This window comes from Loxodonta africana, chromosome 25 (genome assembly GCF_030014295.1).
Source record: "Loxodonta africana isolate mLoxAfr1 chromosome 25, mLoxAfr1.hap2, whole genome shotgun sequence".
Lineage (NCBI taxonomy): Eukaryota > Metazoa > Chordata > Mammalia > Proboscidea > Elephantidae > Loxodonta > Loxodonta africana.
The window spans coordinates 48,426,142-48,449,271 of record NC_087366.1 but is presented as its reverse complement, the minus strand read 5'-3'; the positions used below and the strand labels follow the sequence as shown (position 1 = coordinate 48,449,271).

The 23,130-nt window shown below is 38.2% G+C and overlaps 1 protein-coding gene across 1 annotated transcript in view; it reads right to left on the bottom strand.

Annotated features, from left to right (window-relative positions):
* SCCPDH (saccharopine dehydrogenase (putative)) overlaps positions 1–23,130 on the bottom strand; it is a 48,961-nt gene that overhangs the window by 5,787 nt on the left and 20,044 nt on the right. Inside the window, exons 6-9 of the mRNA XM_003410924.3 lie at positions 19,671–19,801; positions 18,821–18,938; positions 1,827–1,946; positions 1,681–1,737 (exon numbers count right to left, since the gene is read on the bottom strand). Of these exons, the coding sequence (XP_003410972.2) occupies positions 1,681–1,737; positions 1,827–1,946; positions 18,821–18,938; positions 19,671–19,801 (426 nt within the window). The remainder of the gene's footprint in view (positions 1–1,680; positions 1,738–1,826; positions 1,947–18,820; positions 18,939–19,670; positions 19,802–23,130) is intronic.

The following is a 23,130-nucleotide window of genomic DNA, read 5'->3' as shown; positions in this document are numbered from 1 at the left end:
GGGAACAAAATTCAGAATTTTGATATGTTGAGTTTGAAATACCTGAGATATATATATATAGGCCAAGGTGTCCAGTAAAATAGGTGGATGTGTAAATCTGGACATATAACTATGCCTGTTAAGAGCACTGCTGAGGTCACCTAGTGAGAGTGAGTAAGACGTGGGCCAAGGATGGAGTCCTGGGGACATTGGACGTTTAAGGAATAGAAAAAAAAAGGTGAAGATACTGAATAGCAAAGGCGAAGAAGAACACTGAGAGAGGAAATATAGAAGAGCAATTACCTTAGAAGCCAAGAGGAGCAAATATTTCAAGTATTTCAAGAAGGAGAACAATGTCAAAGATAAGACTAAGTAAGGGCTAAAAAGCATTTAATGCGTTTAGCAATTAACAATGACAACTGTGATTTTGGCAAGGGGACAAATGCAGGGTGAAGAAGGGCTGAAGGGCTCTTTTTTAGGTTGGGAAAGACAGAGAGACGTTTATAGAATGAGTAGAAAGAGCCTATAGAGAGGGAGGAGGTAGAGCCTACAGGAGAGACAAGGAATCATCAGCGACAAAGTCAGCAGGGAATCTAATCAAAAGAAGTAATTATGGTTGAGAGTCAAGCTGGTTTGAATCTAGGATCCACCACATCCTAGCTACGTGAACTTAGGCAAATAATATCATCTTGTTTCCTCAAAATAAAAAGTAGATAACAATAATACCTTCATCTCAATGGTTGTTAGAGGACTAAATGAGATAATTCATGTAAATACTTAGCCTAGTGCTTGCAACACAATAAATGCTTGGTTTTTTTTAAAGAGCACAGTGGGTAGGATTAGCTTGTACAGGAGAATACTTCTTTGAGAGAGGAAAAAAGCAGGTGAAGATAGGAGCAATGATGGTAAGTCTGAGCACAGGAATCTCATGGGGGTACCACAACAGATGTTCCCAATTCATTTAGTGTAGTTGGAGTTGTAATGATTTGAACACAGGGGAAGGAGTTGCAGTTGGATAGATTTAGGAAAAAAAACACTGAAGGGAGATGAAGAGATGACTAATGAAAAGTAAAAGGCTCAGCAAGTGATGTTGCAAGTCCCGCTGAGACAGGGAACATGAACTTGCAGTGGTAGCATTTGCTCAACAGTGCGAGTCCCCCAGCAGTGGTGGCGTACAAGAGAGAAGGCTCAATGACCCAAGGCTTGACTTGGGATTCAGATCTGTAAGCCACATGGTGGGAAATGACACCCATACTGTTGAGGATATTAGAGACAGTAATTTATCTACCATGGAGCTCCAAGGTACGTGGAAGAGGAAGCAAAACTTGGGGAGGGGAGATAACAGAAGAGAAAAATGAAGAAGTAAAAATATTTGAGATCTCTAAAAAGTAGAGAGAACACAGTTTCTGGAGCCAGACAGCTGTGTTCTTATCTCGGCCATTTACTAGCTCCACGACCCTGGGCAGTTTGCTTACCCTCTCTGCACCCCATCTATAAAACAGAGATGATAATAATAGCTACCTTAAGGGGGATTTCAGAAGATTAAATTATCTACTTCATGTAGAGTGCTGAAAAGAGTTCCTGAAATGTAGTAAGTGTTTCACCAAGTCTTAGCAGTTACTGTTACAACACTGAGTAAAAGTAAAAACAAAACAAAGAAAAATATTATTTTAGAGACCTGGATAAGAAAGAAGTGATTACCTGTTTTTGTGTTGGACCTTGCTTTGAAAAATAACCAAAGGAGAAGAGCCATGGGAACTAAAGAAAAAAAACAAAACCCTCAGTTAATTTTTTAAAAACTTATGAAAAATACTTCTAAAGATCTAATCTCATAAAATTTTACTTACTCTTACGAGAAGTTGCCTTCCAATGCCAAACCTCACAAAGAATAAAAAGAAAAGGCCTGCAAACATCAGCTTAATAACAGAGGTGATACCGCCCACCGTTACGTAAGCAGCATATTGAACCTAAATTAAAATGATAAAGTTAGAACAGTACTCTGCATTTTATACCACATAATGTAAGAATATTAGCTTATTACTGACTCTTTTGTCATACATAATATGGAACAAAACCAGCAGCCTCTTTATGAATGCATTATTATGAATGCATTATTCAGAAACCAGATATTGTCGTTGTTAGGTGCTGTTGAGTCGGTTCTGACTCACAGTGACCCTATGTACAAGAGAACAAAACCACCAGGTTCTGTGCCATTCTCACAATCACTGCTATGTTTCAGCCCATTGTTGCAGCCACTGTGTCAGTCCATCTTGGTGAGGGTCTTCCTCTTTTTTGCTGACCCTCTATTTTACCAAGCAAGATGTCCTTCTCCAGGGACTGGTACCGCCTGTTAACATGTACAAAGTATGTGAGACCAAGTCTCACCATCCTCACTTTCAAGAAGTGTTCTGGCTGTACTTCTTCCAAGACAGATTTGTTCATTCTTCTGGATTTCCATTGTGTATTCAATATTCTTAGCCAACACCATAATTCTAAGGCATCAATTCTTCTTCCGTCTTCCTTATTCATTGTTCAGCTTTCACATATGTACATGGCAACTGAAAATATCACGGCTTCAGTCAGGCACACCTGAGACCTCAAAGTGACATCTTTGCTTTTTAACACTTCAAAGAGATCTTCTGCAGCAGATTTGCCCAATGCAATGCATCTGCTGATTTCCTGACTGCTGTTTCCATGGGCATTGATTGTAGATCCAAGTAAAATGAAATCCTTGACAACTTCAATCTTTTCTCTATTTATTGTGATGTTGCTTATAGGTCCAGTTGCGAGGATTTCTGTTTTCTTTAGGTTGAGGTGTAATCCATACTGAAGGCTGTGGTCTTTGATCTTCATCAGTAAGTGCCTCAAGTCCTCTTCACTCTCAGTAAGAAATGTTTTGTCATCTGCATATCGTAGGTTGTTCATGAGTCTTCCTCCTATCCTGATGTTGTGTTCTTCTTCATACAGTCCAGCTTCTCAGATTATGTGCTCAGCATACAGATTGAATAAGAATGGTGAAAGGATACAACCCTGATGCACGCCCTTCTTGACTTTAAACCAAGCAGTATCCCCTTGCTCTGTTCAAACAACTGCCTCTTAGTCTAAGTAGAGGTTCCTCATGAGCACAATTAAGTGTTCTGGAATTCCCATTCTTTGCAACGTTATCTGTAATTTGTTATGATCCACACAGTCGAATGCCTTTGCATAGTCAATAAAACACAGGTAAACATCTTTCTGGTATTCTCTGCTTTCAGCCAGGATCTATCTGATATCAACAATGATATCCCTTGTTTCACATCCTCTTCTGGTTCCAGCTTCAATTTCTGGCAGTTCCCTGTTGATGTACTGCTGCAATGGCTTTTGAATGATCTTCAGCAAAATTTTACTTGTGTGTGATATTAATGATACTATTTAATAATTCTGCATTCTGTTGGATCACCTTTCTTTGGAATGCACAAATCTGGATCTCTTCCAGTCGGTTGGCCAGGTAACTGTCTTACAAATTTCTTGGCATAAAACAGTGAGCTTCATCTGTTTGTTGAAACATCTCAACTGGTATTCTGTCAATTCCTGGAGCTTTGTTTTTTGCTGGTGCTTTCAGTGCAGCTTGGACCTCTTCCTTCAATACAATTGTTTCTTGATCATATGCTACCTCCTGAAATGGATAAACACTGACCAATTCTTTTTGGGACAGTGACTCTGTATTCCTTCCATCTTCTCTTGACGTTTCCTGCAGCATTTACTATTCTGCCCATAGAATCCTTCAAAACTGCAACTTAAAGCTGGAATTTTTTCTTCAGTTCTTTCAGCTTGAGAAATGCCAAGCATATTCTCCCCTTTTGGTTTTCTAACTCCAGATCTTTGTGCATTTCATTATAATATGTTACTTTGTCTTCTTCAGCCGCCTTTAATTCTTCTGTTCAGCTCCTTTATGTCATTATTTCTTCCATCACTTCAGCTACTACGTTCAAACGCAGGTTTCAGAGTCTCTTCTGACCTTCATTTTCATCTTTTCTTTCTTCCCTGTCTTTTCAATGACCTTTTGCTTTCTTCATGTATGATGTCCTCCCACAACTCATCTGATCTTCGATCATTAGTGTTCAATGCATCAAATCTATTCTTGAGTTTGTCTCTGAATTCAGGTGGGATATACTCAAGGTTGTATTTTGGTTCTCACGGACTTGTTTTAATTTTCTTCAGCTTTACCTTGAACTTACCCACCACTATGACTGTTCCACAGTTGGCCCCTACCCTTGTTCTGGCTGATGATATTGAGCTTTTCCATTGTCTTTTTCCACAGATGTAGTCAATTTGATTCCATTGTAAAAAGATAGGCCTGAAAGCATTGCCTCCTGCTTTGTCTTATACGAATTTTATCGTTTTAGTTTGTACATTGAGGTCCTCAATCCATTTTTAATTTGTTTTTGTGTATGGCATGAAGCATGGATCCTGTTTCATTTTTCTACATGTGGAAATCCAATTCTCCCAGCACTGTTTATTGAAGAGACTCTTCTTTCCCCATCAAATGAAATTAGCACCCTAGTCAAAAAATCAGTTGGCCAACATGAACCAGAGACTACATCATCCTGAGACCAGAAGAACTAGATGGTGCCCAGCTACAACTGATGACTGCCTTGACAGGGAACACAACAGAGAACCCCTGAGGGAGCAGGAAAACAGTGGGATGTAGACCCCAAATTCTCATAGAAAGACCAGACTTAATGGTCTGACTGAGACTAGAAGGACCCCAGTGGTCATGGCCCCCAGACCTTCTGTTGGCCCAGGACAGGAACCATTCCCGAAGCCAACTCTTCAGACATGGATTGGACTGGACAATGGGTTGGAGAGGGATGCTGGTGAGGAGTGAGCTTCTTGGATCAGGTGGACACTGGAGACTATGTTGGTATCTCCTGCCTGGAGGGGAGAGGAGAGGGTAGCAGGGGTTAGAAGCTGGCAAAACAGATACAAAAAGAGAGAGTGGAGGGAGGGAGTGGGCTGTCTCATTACGGGGAGACTAATTGGGAGTATGTAGCAAGGTGTATATAAGCTTTTGTGTGAGTGAGAGACTGACTTAATTTGTAAACTTTCACTTAAAGCACAATAAAAATTATTTAAAAAAAAATCAGTTGGCCATTGACGTGTGGATTTATTTCTGGACTCTCAATTCTATTGCATTGGTCTATTATCTATTATGTCATACCAGGCTATTTTGATTAGTGTAGCTGTATACTGTATTTTTTTAAATAGGAAGTGTGAGTCCTCCTACTTTGCTCTTCTCTTTCAACATTGCTTTAGCTATTCAGGGCCTCTTACCATTCCATATAAAGTTCAGGATTGGCTTTTCTATTTCCATAAAGAAGGCTGTCAGAATTTTGATTGTGTTTGCATTGAATCTACAATATAGGCTTCTCTGGGTAGTACACAACATCTTAACAATATTAAGTCTTCCAATCCATGAACATGGAACATCTTTTCAGTTATTTAAGTCTTCTTTAATCTTTCAGCAGTGTTTTACAGTTTTCATTGTGTAAGTCCTTCATGTCCTTGGTAAGGTTTATTCCTAGGAACCTGATTCTCTTAGATGCTACTGTAAATGGAATTATTTCTCTAATTTCCCTTTCAGATTTCTCACTGCTGGTGTCTAGAAACCCAACTGATTTTTGTTTGTTGACCTTGTACCCTGCAACTTTGCTAAATTCCTCTATTAGCGATGGAAGTTTTTGCCTCTATTGATAAGAGATATTGGCCTTGTACTTTTCTTTTCATGTGGTATCTCTGTCTGGTTTTGGTATCAGGGTTATGTTTGCTTCATAGAATGAATTAGGGAGTATTCCTTCCTTCTCTATTGTTTGGAAGGGTCTGAACAGTGCTGGTGTCAATTCTCCTCAAAATGTTTGGCAGAATTCCCCAAAGAAGGTATCTGGTCCAGGACATTTTTTTATTGGGTAGTTTTTGATCACTGGCTCGATCACTGCACTTGTTATGGGTCTATTGAGACTTTCTCTTTCCTCTTGAGTCAGTATGGGAAGGTTGTAATGTTCTCTCTTTCATTTTTTATTTTATTTGCATCTTTTCTCTTGTTTTGTCAGACTAGATAAAGGTTTGTCAATTCTATCGGTCTTTTCAAAAAACCAATTTTTGGTTTTATTGGTTCTATTGTTTTTGTGTTTTCAATTTTATTTATTTCTGCTCTGATCTTTGTTATTTCCTTTCCTCTGGTAGGTTTAGGCTTAGTTTGCTCTTCTCTTTCTAGTTCCTAGAGTAGTTGAGATAGGCTGTTAATTTGAGATCTTTTTTCATGTAGGCATTTGTCGCTGTAAGTTTCCCTCTGAGTACTGCCTTCACTATATCCCATAAGTTTTGGTATGTTGTGCTTTCATTTTCATTTGACTCTAGGAAATTTTTGGTTTTTCTTCTGAGTTCTTCCTTAATCCATTGGTTTAAGAATGTCTTTAATTTCCATATGTTTGTGTATTTCTTCTCATATTAATTTTTAGCTCCATTCCACTGTTGTCATAGAATATATTTTGTATGATTTTAATCATTTTAAATTTATCAAGATTTGCTTTGTGACCTAACATGTTGTCTATCTGGACAATGATCCATGTGCACTGGACCAGAACATATATTGTGCTGTTTTTGGGTAGAGTGTCCTACATATGTCTGTTAAGTCTAGTAGGTTTACAGCATCATTCAAGTCCTCTGTTGCCTTGTTGATCTTCTTTCTAGATGTTCTGTCCTATATCTAAGGTAGTGTATTGAAATCTCCAACTATTATTGTAGTACTATTTATCCCTTCAATTCTATCAGTGTTTGCTTTATATATTTATGTGCCCCGATGCCGGGTGCATATATATTTATGATTGTTAAATCACCTTGATTAATTGATCCTTTTACCATTATATGATATCCATCCTTATCTCTTCTAACAGATTTTGTCTTAAAGCCTACTTCATCTGATATTAAGACTGCCACTCCAGTTCTCTTTTAAGTTACTATTTGCATAGCATTTTTTTTTCCCCACCTTTTCACTTTCAACCTATTTGTGTCTTTGGTTTAAGGTATCTCTTGTAATAAGCATATAGTTGGATTTTTTTTTTTACATCCACTCTGCCATTCTCTGCCCTTTTTTTTTCTTAATTTTTATTGTGCTTTAAGTGAAAGTTTACAAATCAGGTCAGTCCCTCATACAAAAATTTATATACACCTTGCTATATACTCCTAATTGCTCTCCCCCTAATGAGACAGCACACTCCTTCCCTCCACTCTCTATTGTCATGTCCATTCGGAATACTTCTGACCCCCACCACCCTCTCATCTCCGCTCCAGACAGGAGATGCCAACGTAGTCTCATCTGTCTACTTGATCCAAAAAGTTCATTCTTCACCAGTATCATTTCCTATCCCATAGTCCAGTTCAGTCCCTGTCTGAAGAGTTGGCTTTGGGAATGGTTCCTGTTTTGGGCTAACAGAAGGTCTGGGGACCATGACCTCCGGGGTCATTCTAGTCACAGTCAGGCCATTAAGTCTGGTCTTTTTATGAGAATTTGGGGTCTGCATTCCACTGCCCTCCTGCTCCCTCAGGGGTTCCCTGTTGTGTTCCCTGTCAGGGCAGTCATCAGTTGTAGCCAGGCACCATCTAGGTCTTCTGCTACCAGGCTGATGAAGTCTCCGGTTAATGTGTTCCTTTCTGTCTCTTGGGGTCATAATTACCTTGTGTCTTTGCTGTTCTTCATTCTTCTTTGCTCCAGGTACTTTGAGGCCCACTGAAGTTTCTTAGATGGCCACCTGCTAGCATTTAAGACCCCAGAAGCCACTCTCCAAAGTGGGATGCATCATGTTGTCTTAATAGATTTTATTACGTCAATTGACCTAGATGTCCCCTGAAACCATGGTCCCTAAACCCCTACCTCTGCTATGCTGGCTTTTGAAGCAATCAGTTTATTCAGGAAACTTCTTTGCTTTTTGGTTTAGTCCAGTTGTGCTGACCTCATCTGTACCGTGTATTGTCCTTCCCTTCACCTAAAATAGTTCTTGTCTACTAAGTAGCGAATACCCCTTTCCCTCACTCCCAACCCCCTCTCATAACCATCAAAGAATGTTTTCTTCTCTGTTTAAACTATTTCTCGAGTTCTTATAATAGTGGGAAACGCTGGTGGCGTAGTGGTTAAGTGGTATGGCTGCTAACCAAAGGGTCGGCAGTTCGAATCCACCAGGTGCTCCTTGGAAGCTCTATGGGGCACTTCTACTCTGTCCTATAGGGTCACTATGAGTTGGAATTGACTCGACAGCACTGGGTTTGGTTTTTTGGTTTTATAATAGTGGTCTTAAAAAGTATCTGTCCTTTTGCAACTGACTAATTCCACTCAGCATAATGCCTTCCAGATTTCTCCATGTTATGAAATGTTTCACAGATTCATTGTTATTCTTTATCAATGCACAGTACTCCATTGTGTGAATATACCATAATTTATCCATTCAGGCACTGATGCTTCCTTGGTTGCTTCCATATTTTTGCTATTGTAAATAGTGCTGCAATGAACATGGGTGTGCATAAATCTGTTCGTGTAAAGGCTCTTATTTCTCTAGGATATGTTTTAAGGAGTGGGATTGCTGGATCATACAGTAGTTCTATTTCTAGCTTTTTAAGGAAGCGCCAAATAGATTTCCAAAGTGGTTGTACCATCTTACACTCCCACCAGCAGTGTGTAAGTGTTCCAGTCTCTCCACAACCTCTCCAACATTTATTATTTTGTGTTTTTTGGATTTATTATCTCACTCCAACCAGCATTGTTGGAGTGAGATAGAATCTCATTGCAGTTTTGATTTGCATTTCTCTAATGGCTAATGATCATGAGTATTTCCTCATGTAGCTGTTAGCTACCTGAATGTCTTCTTTAGTGAAGTGCCTGTTCATATCTTTTGCCCATTTTTTGATTGGGTTATTTGTCTTTTTGTAGTTGAGTTTTTGCAGTATCATACAGATTTTAGAGATCAGCCGCTGATTGGAAATGTCACAGCTAAAACCTTTTTCCCAGTCTGCAGGTAATCTTTTGGTGAAGTCTTTGGATGAGCATAGGTGTTTGATTTTTAGGAGTTCCCAGTTATCTGGTTTCTCTTCTGCATTGTTAGTAATGTTTTGTATACTGTTTATGCCATGTATTAGGGCTCCTAACATTGTCCCTATTTTTTCTTCCATGATCTTTATCATTTTAGATTTTATATTTAGGTCTTTGATCCATTCTGAGTTTCTTTTTGTGCATGGTGTGAGGTATGGGTCTTGTTTCATTTTTTTGCAGATGGATATCCAGTTATGCCAGCACCATTTGTTAAACAGACTGTCTTTTCCCCATTTAACTGACTTTGGGCTTTTGTCAAAAATCAGCTGCTCATATGTGGATGCATTTATGTCTGGATTCTCCATTCTGTTCCACTGGTCTATGTATCTGTTGCTGTACCAGTACCAGGCTGTTTTGACTACTGTGACGGTATAACAGGTTCTAAAGTCAGATAGAGTGAGGCCTCTCACTTTGTTCTTCTTTATCAGTAATGCTTTACTTATCTGGGGCCTCCTGCCCTTCTATGTGAAGTTGGTGATTTGTTTCTCCATCTCATTGAGAAATGTTGTTGGAATTTGGATCAGAATTGCATTGTATCTATGTATTGCTTCTGGTAATGTTAGGTCTTCCTATCCGTGAGCAGGGTATGTTTTTCTGCTTATGTAGGTTTCTTTTGGTTTCCTGCAGTAGTGCCTTGTAGTTTTCTTTGTATAGGTCATATACATCTATGGTAAGTTTTATTCCTAAGTATTTTATCTCCTTGGGGGCTACCGTAAATGGTATTGATTTGGTGATTTCCTCCTCCATGGTCTTTTTGTTGGTGTAGGGGAATCCACCTGATTTTTGTATGTTTATGTTGTACCCTGATACCCTGCTGAACACTTCTATTAGTTTCAGTAGTCTTCTTGAGGATTCTTTAGGGTTTTCTGCATTTAAGATCATGTCATCTGCAAACAGAGACACCTTTACTTCTTTCTTGCCAGTCTGGATGCCCTTTATTTCTTTATCTAGCCTAATTGCTCTGGCTAGGACCTCCAGCACAATGTTGAATAAGAGTGGTGAAAAAGGACATCCTTGTCTGGTTCCAGATCTCAAAGGGAATGCTTTCAGACTCTCTCCATTTAGGATGATGTTGGCTGTTGGCTTTGCATAAATGCCCTTTACTATGTTGAGGAATTTTCCTTCTCTTATTTTGCTGTGAGTTTTTAACATGAATTGGTGTTGAACTTTGACAAATGCCTTTTCTGCATCAATTGATAAAATCGTGTGATTCCTATCTTTTGTTTTATTTACATGATGGATTACATTAATTGTTTTTCTAATGTTGAACCATCCCTGCATACCAGGTATGAATACTACTTGGTCACAATGAATTGATTTTTTGATACATTGTTGAATTCCATTGGCTAGAATTTTGTTGAGGATTTTTGCATCTAAGTTCTGTCAGTTTGTCATATTGTGGAAGCTTGCTTGTTGCTATGATGCTGGAAGCTATGCCACCAGTATTCAGATACCAGCAGGGTCATCCATAGTGGACTGGTTTCAGCTGAGCTTCCAGACTAAGACAGACTAGGAAGAAGGACCCGGCGGACTACTTCTGAAAAGAATTAGCCAGTGAAAACTTTATGAATAGCAGTGGAACACTGTCTCATATAGTGCTGGAAGATGAGGCCCCCAGGTTGGAAGGCACTCAAAAGATGAATGAGGAAGAGCTGCCTCCTCAAAGTAGAGTCGACCTTAATGACGTGGGTGGAGTAAAGCTTTCAGGACCCTCATTTGCTGATGTGGCTCAACTCAAAATGAGAAGAAACCCAGCTTCAAACATCCATTAATAATGGGACATGGAATGTAAAAAGTATGAATCTAGGAAAATTGGAAATTGTCAAAAATGAAATGGAATGCACAAACATCGATATCCTAGGCATTAGTGAGCTGATATGGACTGGTACTGGCCATTTTGAATCACACAATCATATAGTATACTATGCTGGGAATGACAACTTGAAGAGGAACGGTGTTGCATTCATTGTTTAAAAGAATGTTTCAAGATCTATCCTGAAGTACAACGCTGTCAGTGATAGGATAATATCCATATGCCTACAAGGAAGACCAGTTAATACGAGTATTATTCAAATTTACTCACCAACCACTAAGGCCAAAGATGAAGAAACAGATTTTTATCAGCTGCTGCAGTCTGAAATTGATCAAACATGCAATCAAGATGCATTGAAAATTACTGGCGATTGGAATGTGAAAGTTGGAAACAAAGAAGAAGGATCAGTAGTTGGAAAATATGGCCTTGGTGATAGAAACAATGCCAAAGATCGAAAGACGGAATTGTGCAAGACCAAGAACTTCTTCACTGCAAATACCTTCTTTCACCAACGTAAATGGCGACTATACACATGGACCTCACCAGATGAACACACAGAAATCAAACTGACTACATCTGTGTAAAGAGACAATGGAAAAGCTCATTATCATCAGTCAGAGCAAGGCCAGGGGCCAACTGTGGAACAGACCATCAGTTGCTCATATGCAAGTTCAAGCTGAAACTGAAGAAAATCAGAGCAAGTCCATGAGAGTCAAAATATGACCTTGAGTGTATCACACCTCAGTTTAGAGGCCGTTTGAACAACGGATTTGATGCATTGAACACCAGTGACCAAAGACCAGACGAGTTGTGGAATGACATTAAGGACATCATCCATGAAGAAAGCAAGAGGCCACTGAAAAGGCAGGAACAAAAGAAAAAACCAAGATGGATGTCAGAGGAGACTCTGAAACTTGCTCTCAAACATCGAGCAGCTAAAGCAAAACGAAGAATCGATGAAGCAAAAGAACTGAAGATTTCAAAGGGTGTCTCGAGAAGACAAAGTAAAGTATTATAACGACATGTGCAAAGAGCTGGAGGTGGAAAATCAAAAGGGAAGAACGCGCTTGGTGTCTCTCAAGCTGAAAGAACTGAAGAAAAAATTCCAGCCCTGAGTTGCAATAGTGAAGGATTCTATGGGGAAAATATTAAGCGACACAGGAAGCATCAAAAGAGATGGAAGGAATACATACAGTCATTATACCAAAAAGAATTAGTCGATGTGCAAACATTTCAAGAGGTAGCATATGATCAGGAACCGACAGTGCTGAAGGAAGAAGTCCAAGCTGCTCTGAAGGAATTGGCAAAAAACAAGGCTCCAGGAATTGATGGAATATTAATTGAGATGTTTAAACAAACAGAAGCAGTGCTGGAGGTGCTCACTCGTCTATGCCAAGAAATATGGAAGACAGCTTCCTGGCCAACTGACTGGAAAAGATCTGCATTTATGCCTATTCCCAAGAAGGATGATCCAACCGAATGTGGAAATTATAGAACAATATCATTAATATCACACGCAAGCAAAACTTTGCTGAAGGCCATTCAAAAATGGCTGCAGCAGTATATCGACAGGGAACTGCCAGAAATTCAGGCTGGTTTCAGAAGAGGACGTGGAACCAGGGATATCATTGCTGATGTCAGGTGGATCCTGGCTGAAAGCAGACAATAACAGAAGGATGTTTACCTGTGTTTTATTGACTATGCAAAGGCATTTGACTGTGTGGATCATAACAAATGATGGATAACATTGCAAAGAATGGGAATTCCAGAACACTTAATTGTGCTCATGAGGAACCTTTACATAGATCAAGAGGCAGTTGTTCGGACAGAACAAGGGGATACTGATTGGTTTAAAGTCAGGAAATGTGTGCGTCAGGGTTGTATTCTTTCACCATACCTATTCAATCTGTATGCTTAGCAAATAATCCAAGAAGCTGGACTATATGAAGAAGAACGGGGCATCAGGATTGGAGGAAGACTCATGAACAACCTGCATTATGCAGATGACACAACCTTGCTTGCTGAAAGTGAAGAGGACTTGAAGCACTTACTAATGAAGATCAAAGACCACAGCCTTAAGTATGGATTGCACCTCAACATAAAGAAAACAAAAATCCTCACAACTGGACCCATGAGCAACATCATGATAAACGGAGCAAAGACTGAAGTTGTTAAGGATTTCATTTTACTTGGAGCCACAATCAACAGCCATGGAAGCAGCAGTCAAGAAATCAAGACGCATTGCATTGGGTAAATCTGTTGCAAAGGACCTCTTCAAAGTGTTGAAGAGCAAAGATGTTACCTTGAAGACTAAGGTGCGCCTGACCCAAGCCATGGTACTTCCAATCACATCATATGCATGTGAAAGCTGGACAGTGAAAAAGGAAGACCGAAGAAGAATTGACACCTTTGAATTGTGGTGTTGGCGAAGAGTATTGAATATGCCAGGGACTGCCAAAGAATGAACAAATCTGTCTTAGAAGTACAGCCAGAGTGCTCCTTAGAGGCAAGGATGGCGAGACTGCATCTTACATATTTTGGACATGTTGTCAGGAGGGATCAGTTCCTGGAGAAGGATATCATGCTTCGCAGAGTACAGGGTCAGTGCAAAAGAGGAAGGCCCTCAATGAGGTAGATCGACACAGTGGCTGCAACAATGAGCTCAAGCATAACAACGATTTTAAGGATGGCTCAGGGCTGGGCAGTGTTTCATTCTGTTGTGCACAGGGTCGCTATGAGTCAGAACTGACTCGAGGGCACCTAACAACAAGTTCATGAGGGATATAGGTCTTTAATTTTCTTTTTTTTTTTGTGGTGTCTTTACCCTGGTTTTGGTATCACAGATACGCTAGCTTCATAGAATGAGTTTGGGAGTATTCCGTCCTTTTCTACGCTCTGAAATACCTTCAGTAGTAGTGGTGTTAATTCTTCTCTGAAAGTTTGGTAGAACTCTGCAGTGAAGCTCTCCGGGCCAGGGCTTTTTTTCTTTGGGAGTTTTTTGATTACCTTTTCCATCTCTTCTTTTGTTATGGGTCTATTTAGTCGTTCCACATCTGTTTGTGTTAGTTTAGATAGGTGGTGTGTTTCCAGGAATTCATCCATTTCTTCCAGGTTTTCAAATTTGTTAGAGTACAATTTTTTGTAGTAATCTGATATGATTCTTTTAATTTCAGTTGGGTCTGTTGTAGTATCACCCATCTCATTTCTTATTCAGGCTATTTGCTTCCTTTCCTGTTTTTCTTTTGTCAGTTTAGCCAGTGGTTCATCAATTTTATTGACTTTTTCAAAGAACCTACTTTTGGTCTTGTTAACTCAATTGTTTTTCTGTTTTCTATTTCATTTAATTCTGCTCTAACTTTTATTATTTGCTTCCTTGTGGTGCCTGAGGGTTTCCTTTGTTGCTCTCTATAGGGACAATTCTTTGATTTTGGCCCTTTCTTCATTTCGATGTGTGCATTTATTGATATAAATTGACCTCTGAGCACTGCATCCCGAGCACTACACCCTGGTGGTGTAGTGGTTAAGTGCTACGGCTGCTAATCAAGAGGTCGGCAGTTCAAATCCGCCAGGCACTTCTTGGAAACTCCATGAGCAGTTCTACTCTGTCCTATAGGGTTGCTATGAGTTGGAATCGACTCAAAAGCAGTGGGTTTTTTTTGTTTTTTTTTTTTTGAGCACTGCTTTCACTGTGTCCCAAAGTTTCTGATAAGAAGTGTTTTCATTCTCATTGGATTCTATGAATTTGTTTATTCCATCCTTAATGTCTTCTATAACCCAGTCTTTTTTGAGCAGGGTATTGTTCAGTTTCCAAGTGTTTGATTTCTTTTCCCTGCTTTTTCTGTTATTGATTTCTACTTTTATGGCCTTATGGTCAGAGAAGATGCTTTGTAATATTTCAATGTTTCGGATTCTGCTAAGGCTTGCTTTATGACATATGTGGTCTCCTCTAGAGAATGTTTCATGTACACTTGAAAAGTATACTTGGCTGCTGTTGGGTGGAGCGTTCTGTATATGTCTATGGTCAAGTTGGTTGACTGTGGCATTTATTGCGCTTCTGTGTCTTTATTGCGCTTCTTTCTGGATGTCCTGTCCTTCACTGAAAATGGTGTGTTGATGTCTCCTACTATTATTGTGGAGCTGTCTACCTTACTTTTCAATGCTGTTAGAGTTTGTTTTACGTATCTTGCAGCCCTGTCATTAGGTGCGTAAATATTTAATATGGTTACATCCTCCTGGTATATTATCCCTTTAATCATTATATACTGTCTGTCATTATCCTCTGTGGTGGATTTAAAGTCTATTTTGCCAGAAACTAATATTGCCATTTCAAACTGTTGTTTGCTTGATATATTTTTTTCCATCCTTTGAGCTTTGGTTTGTGTCTCTAAGTCTAAGGTGTGTCTCTTGTAGTCAGCATACAGACAGATCGTGTTTTTTTATCCATTCTGCCACTCTGTCTCTTTATTGGTGCATTTAGTCTGTTTACACTCAGCATAATTACGGTTGGGTATGAGTTTTTTTTTATGAGTTTAGTGCTGTCAGTTTGATGTCTCTTTTGTGTGTGTTGTTGACAGTTTCTTTTTCCCACTTAATTTTTTGTGCTGTGTCGTTTATTTTTATATAGTCTTTTCCTCTCGTTCATTGTTGTTGATTTTGTTTCTGTTGAGTCTCTATTTTTTTCTTGTATTTTATTTTGATGAGTAGGATTGTTAGTCTCCTTTGTAGTTACCTTAATATTTACCCCTATTTTTTTAAGTTTAAACCTAACTTTTCTTTATATCGCCTTGTCTTCCTCTCCCTATGGAAGATCTATGACTACATTTCTTAGTCCCTCTTTATTGTTTTAAGGTTGTCTTCTTTTACATAATAACATCACTGTTTCCCTGTTTTGAGTGGTTTTTTGTCTTGATTTATTTGTGTGATTTCCCTGTCTGGGCTGATATCTGATTGCTCTGTCCAGTGTTCTAGTCTTGGGTTGATACCTGATATTATTGATTTACTAAGCAAAGAACTCCCTTTAGTATTTCTTGTAGTTTTGGTTTGGTTTTTATGAATTCCCTAAACTTCTGTTTATCTGGAAATGCCCTATTTCACCTTCATATCTGAGAGACAGTTTTGCTGGATATATGATTCTTGGCTAGCAATTTTTTTCCTTCAATGCTTTATATAAGTCATCCCATTGACTTCTTGTCTGCACGGTTTCTGCCGAGTAGTCCAAGCTTATTCTTATTGACTCTCCTTTGTAGGTGACTTTCTGTTTATCCCTAGCTGCTCTTAAAATTCTCCCTTTATCTTTGGTTTTGGCAAGTTTGATTATTACATGTCCTAGTGACTTTCTTTTAAAATCTACCTTATGTGGAGTTTGATGAGCATCGGGACAGATATCTTCTCATGTTTCACGATATCAGGGAAGTTTCTGTCAACAAATCTTCAACAATTCTGTGTTTTCTGTTATCCCTCTCTGTTCTGGTATTCCAATCATAGGTTATTTCTCTTGATAGAGTCTCACATGATTCTTAAGGTTTCTCGATTTTTAAAAATTCTTTTATCTGATATTTTTCAAAGATATTGGTGCCAAGTGCCTTATCTTCAAGCTCACCAATTCTCCCTTCCACTTGCTCAATTCTGCTCCTCTGACTTTCTATTGAGTTGTCTAATTCTGTAATTTCATTGTTAATCTTCTGAATTTCTGATTAATGTCTCTCTATGGATTCTTGCAGCTTATTAAATTTTTCATTATGTTCTTGAATAACCTTTTTAATTTTCCAACTGCTTTATCTGTGTGTTCCTTGGCTTGTTCTAAGTATTGCCTGATCTCCTTCCTGATGTCTTGAAGAGTTGTTTATATTAATCTTTTAAATTCTGCATCCGTTAATTCCAGAAAGGCACCTTCATCCAGAAGATTCCTGGATTCTGTTTTGAGAGCTTGTTGAATCAATCATGCCTCCTTCTTTATGTGATTTGATATTGACTGTTGTCTCCAAGCTATCTATAAGTTATTGTATTAGTTTATTTTATGTTTGCTTACTATATCCTAGCTTCTTGCTTTGTTTTGTTTTGACACGTCCGAACAGGTTGCCTGATTGAGCTAGCTTGATTATTTTTCCCTTTGAAGCTCTAATGCCCTGTCACCAGATAGCTAGAGCTGTTACAAGGTATAGGGACCTGGGAATCCATTCATTTTTCTCATATGGCTTCCGCTCAGGTGTCCAGGTAGCCGGTCATCAAGTGTGTGGTACAGGCTCTGTTCTGCAGTCTTAGTTTGGCAGGAGGGATTGGTGTAGGTACCAGTATCTGGTTGCAACAGGGGGTCACGCTCTGAACAAGGCAGGGGGCTGACAACCATCCCCCCAAGTGTCTGTGAGGAAAGCATGTCCCTGGTTCCCTAGAGCACACGGGTGAGTAAGTTCTGTAGAGGGACCCTGGGTACCCAATGCTTTTGGTTGTATGGACTGGGAGGTACCAGTTATCTTTGTACCCGTCATGGGTGGGAAGGTGAGGACCCTGTTTAACAGGCAAAGCGATGTCAAACAACAAACACCCACCTCTCCACTGCACAACTGAAACGGTTACAGTCTGCCAACAAGGGCCTATTCTCCTGAAATAGGCCCACACAGGCTCATGAAGAGGGGAAAGGTATTCAAAGTCCACGGACTGTTTATGCCTAGACACAAAGCCACTTCTGTCCTGAGCTCCAAAGGTTAGTGGTGTTGGCAGATCGTCTTGTCTTTTCCTCAATTGTGAATTTATTCCTTTTCCAAGGCCAGGACAAGGGCTCAGGGCACGCAACCACACCTATCTCAGGCCCAGGGAAATTGACAGCCCCTAAAGCCAGCTTCCGGGCTGGGGGCACAGTAAAATATACGCAAGTACTTAGCTTTTGCCAAGAGCGGCATTCTTCTCTGGTTCCGGAGGTATACGTAGGCTGTGCAGCTGGCTGTTTCTCCCTGAGGAAACTGCAGCTGAACGCAACCATCAGCCCGCCACCGTCATTTCCGGTAATTCAGGTACGGTAACTCCTCTCTGCTTCTGAACAGTCTCTCCCTCCCCCGCCACTCAGTTTGTTTTCAGACTTTGTCTTTGATGTTCAGGGCTGCTAGCTCGTCATAAACGTAATTGTTTCACTTATTTTTTGGGGTCTTCATTGTAAGTGGGTTCACAGAAAGCATCTGACTACTCTGCCATCTTGGCTCCGCCTCTTCCATTCTCTGCGTTTTGACTGGAGCATTCAGTCCATTTACATTCACTGTAATTACTGATAAGAAGTGACTTACTTCTGCCATTTTGTTGTTTTTTGGGTGTGATAAGCTTTCTTTGTCTTTTTCCTTTACTACTGCTTGCTTCTGTGTTTTGTTGGTTTACTTTAGTGAGCTTTTTTCCTTTCCCTTTGTGTACGTTTTGTATACATTTTCTTAGTGGTTACCAGGAATATTATATTTACCAGCTTATATTTATAACATTCTAGGGTAAGTTCGTACCAACTTAGCTTCGGTAACACAAGAAATTCTATATCTATACCATTCTTCTTCTTTTTGTTGTTGTTATCACTAATTATGTCTTTATGTTTCACACGCCCTGTAACATAATTTTATTCTTGCTTTTTATGTATTTTCTATTAAAACAAACTTTTTGTTATATAAATTTTTTACAATAAAATAAAAATAGTAATTTTTAAAAACTCCTAACTTTATTCAATACGCCAGATCCAAATCATAATGTGAGGCTATTACCATCCCCATTAAATACAAAATACTCTACACACTAGCGATTCTGTATACTTCCAAAAGCTGAAACGTGGATTACATAGTTCTTATTTGCTTTATAAACATAAAAATCCCATATTTAACAGGTAAGGGAACTGCAATGAATGTAGAACACTCTTTAATAATTCATAAATCATACATACTTACCGGTGAGTCCTCCAAATTTTCATGCAAGTAACGCTGAGTCCGCTTCACAACAGACACATCAGCTCCCAAGAAAGGAATGGCATACCTGCTGAGTTCTCTACAGTAAGAAATCGGCCACCTGGAAGACAGGCCCATGAGTATTTCATATTTTCTCTAGTTACAGTGATCACAACTTCAGCTAGTAAATTTTTTAATAAGCTTTTTTAACAACTTTTCTTAAGGCAATAATAACAAGATGGCGGATCTGCTCTTAATTAAAATGTATTTCATGTTCTTCCTTGGTTCTCTATACCTACACCCCAAAAAGTGACAAATGCAACAGTATAGTAGGTTTCACACCATGTGCATTTAACAAATATAGTTTTCACTATGTTTTACCCCACCAATTTCCCTAGACAGTGATAAAAACAACACTGGTTTCAACAGGCAAACCCTAAACTCATATCTGCAAAACTTCTCTATAAGTGCTGTTAAAAAAACTGATTAATCTACGTAAGATCACCACACTTTAAGACGGTGGGTTTCAATGCACAAAATCTGACATTCAATTTTGACATTGATAGTGAAATGTCATCACAAAATTAATTTTTTTCCAGGGTCCAAATATTATACATCAACTAATTATGTAAACTTGTTGTTGGTGTTAGGTGCTGTTGAGTCGATTATGACGCATAGTTACACCAAGTTAAGCTTAGCGTAATATATTGATTATATTTTAAAGATCTTTGGAAAACAGTTCTGAATTTAATTACTACAAAATAGCCTCCAGGCATTTCTTAGTAGCATACTTTATTAATACAACAATATACTTTGACTAGATACATTAAAAATAGATTTGGAGTTAATATACCTTCTTTTCAATTTTGGACCAACGAATGGGACAGGTTTCAGTCTGGACTCATTTCGTAGTTTTCTCAAATTACCCTGATCTCCAAAACCATAAACTGCTGATTTCCAGGTACCATCATGAATGCACAGTCCCTAATAAAATATTAAGGGGGAATTACAAAAATGTGAAACCAACTAACTTGCAATGCATTATTATAAACAATACTTCATTTCTACATAAGCAAGGCATGATCCTTTACTTAATAGTCTTGTACATGAATTTTCATGACTGGCTAGGCAGCAGTAACACTCATTAGCTTGATCATACTCAATATTTATACCAACATAAGCCCTCTCTTCTTCCCTCCTACCTATTTAAGCTCTTTGAAACAAACCATTTAATTTCACTTCAGCGTTTTTACTCAACTGGCCATATTCCTTCATGACTAGCCTTTCTAATTCTATCCCTATCCTATCTGATTCCTCATACTTTCACGTGCACATTTACATATATACACACAATGTACTTGTTCATCTATCCTTCTAACACTCCTTAATCTAAATACTTCCAAGTTATATGCCTCATTTCAAAGATCCTATTAAAATAATTTTTAAATTTTTTCTTAAAGCTTATTAGTATGATTTAGATTTTAATCTCTTTCCCTATCCCCTCAATTTATTTTTGGTTCTGTACCCAGTATAGAATCCTTATTGTTTGCTTGGTCTCACCCAGATTCTCACTTGTCCACTTATTTTTCATCTCTTTCATGAGACTCTTTGCTCTCAATGCCTTCCGTTTTTCTAGTATAATTACACCTTCCACAACTCTTACCTCAACTCCAATCAGAAATGAGTAGCAGAAAGGAGAGAACAGGTAAGGATGCAATCTCTAAATTTACTGTGATAGGCTAACTCTTACTTGCCTAACTTCTAGGTGGGCCTTTTAATTCTATAGTACATAAGCATTTTAAATTTATAATTTGATTGCACATAATTGTATTATGTTCCCCCTTATATGTTGCTGACTCTGTTTAAATGAACAAAATTATTTAGAAAGATTCAAAGCCAACTTTGTCACAAGATTTTAAAAGAGGAGTATCAGTAAGGGAGATGTAAAGATATCTTGGATTGTTAATAAGCAGAATAAGAAATACAATAAAACCATCAAAGGATTCAGGTTTTTCTATCTTAGCTTTGATAACACAGACAAAGAGAGAGATACCAACCCAATTTCCATTGGGTTACAGATTTATTACTTCTGTTTCTTAAGGGTTTGATTTGTCAAACTAGTCTAAATCTAGGCTTAAGCAAACCTATTTGCAAATGTAAAGATTTTCAAACATCAGGAGAAAATAGCTTATAAAACAGAAATCTATGAATAATTTCCTATATAAATAAGCCATTAAAAAGACAAAAAATTACATTCAACTTTTTTATCATCTACCTAATTTCAATAAAAAATACAAAGTGCACAAAACACATATGATGTACAATTTAACAAAATTACGACACAAACATACATGTAACCACCATTCTCAGAACTGCAATTCAGCCAGCATCCCAGAGGCCCTGCTTCTGCCTAACTATATGGTAATAATCACTTCCCTGCATGCCTTTAGAGTTTTATCACCTAAGCAAGCATTCAACCCTGAACAGTACAGTTAGTTTTGCCTGTTTCTGAACTTTACAGAAATGGAGTCACACTGTAGATACTCCTTTGAGTTTGGCTTCTATTGCTCAAAACTGTGTTCTTAGGTTTCATCACGTGTTTGCAAGTAACACCTACCCTGCAGCTCGCTTCTTCATTCTCTTAATGACATCTCTTGACCAACGAACACTCAATTTTAAATGTATATGATTTATCACTCTTTTCCTTTATATTTAAAGCCTTCTGTGTCTCTTTTAAGAAGATGTTTCCAATCTTGAAGCCATAAAATATTCTCCTATGTCATCTTCTAAAAGCTTACCATTTTGTCTTTCATATTTAGGTTTACAATTCACCTAAACTTGACTTTCATACACAGTACAAAGTATGAGTCCAATTTAGTTTTTTCTCCTTATGAATACCCAAGTGTCCCAGCATCATCTACTAAAGTGCCCCTTTACCATAAACCTAGTGTTCATATCTCCTTGAACTGTTTCTGGGCCCTTTATTCTGTTCCACTGGTCTATTTATACCCCTCTGCCACCCAACAATATGCTGTTAATAACAAGTCTTGAAATCTGAGAGAGCCTTTCCACTTTATTCTCTTCAAGAACATCTTGGCTAGGCTATTCCTGACCCTTTGCATTTCCATATACAATTTACAATCAGGTTGTCAAGTTTCACATCAAAACAGGACAGAACAAAATAAAACCCTGTTTAAGACTTTGAATTACATGGAATTATAAATCAATTTGAGAAAAACTGATTCCTTCTAATGTCAGTTCCAAAACTGACATCCAAAGCTGATTTCCAATCCATGAATACAGTGTATTTCTTTATTTATTTTATTTATCTTCTTTAAGGTTTCTCAGTGTTTTATCGTTTTCTTCATAGAGGTCTTGTACAGTTTCTATTATACTTATTCTTAGTTACTTGACTTTTTTATGATATTTTAAATGGCCTACTTTAAAAAAATCATTTTCTAACTGTAGCTGGTATACGGAAATATAACTGACTTTTATATTAGTTTTGTATCCAGCAAAAATAAAGATTAGAGTGGAAATAAGTAAAACAGAATAGAAAAATAATAAAATCAATTAAAGCAAAAGCTAGTTCCTTGAACTATTGACAAACCTTAAGCTAGAATGACCTGGGAGGGGCAAGGGGAAGAGAAAGCTCAAATTACTAAAATCAGGAATGAAAGCACATCACTACCAACCTCATAGAAAAGAAAAAAAAAGACCGTAAGGGAATAGTATGAAAAATTGCATGCCAACAAATTATGTAACCTAGATGAAATGGACAAATTCCTAGAAAGACACAAACTACTGAAACTGACTGAAGAGGAAATAGAAAATCTGACTAAACCTACAAAAGTAAAGAGATTGAATTAGTAATAAATAAAAAAAAAAATTTCTACAAAGAAAAGTCCAAGCTCAGACAGCTTGACTGGTGAATTCTACCAAACATTTAAAGAAGAATTAACACAAGTTGTTCATAAACTCTTTCCAAAAAATCAGTGCCCTGAAACCAAAACCAGACAGACATTACCAGAAAACTGTAGATCAATATCTCTTATGAATACAAATGGAAAAATGCTCAACAAAATACAAGCAAACTGAATCCTGCAACATATAATAAGGATTATATACCATGACCAAGTGGGATTGATCCCAGGTATACAAGATTGGTTTAACATATGAAAATCAATCTATGTAGTTCTGATGGTTAATGTTGTATGTCAACTTGGCTAGGCTATAATTCTCAGTAGTTTCATACACACAACATATCACCTCCCATTTTGTGACCTGATGTGAGCAGCCAATCAATTGGAAGA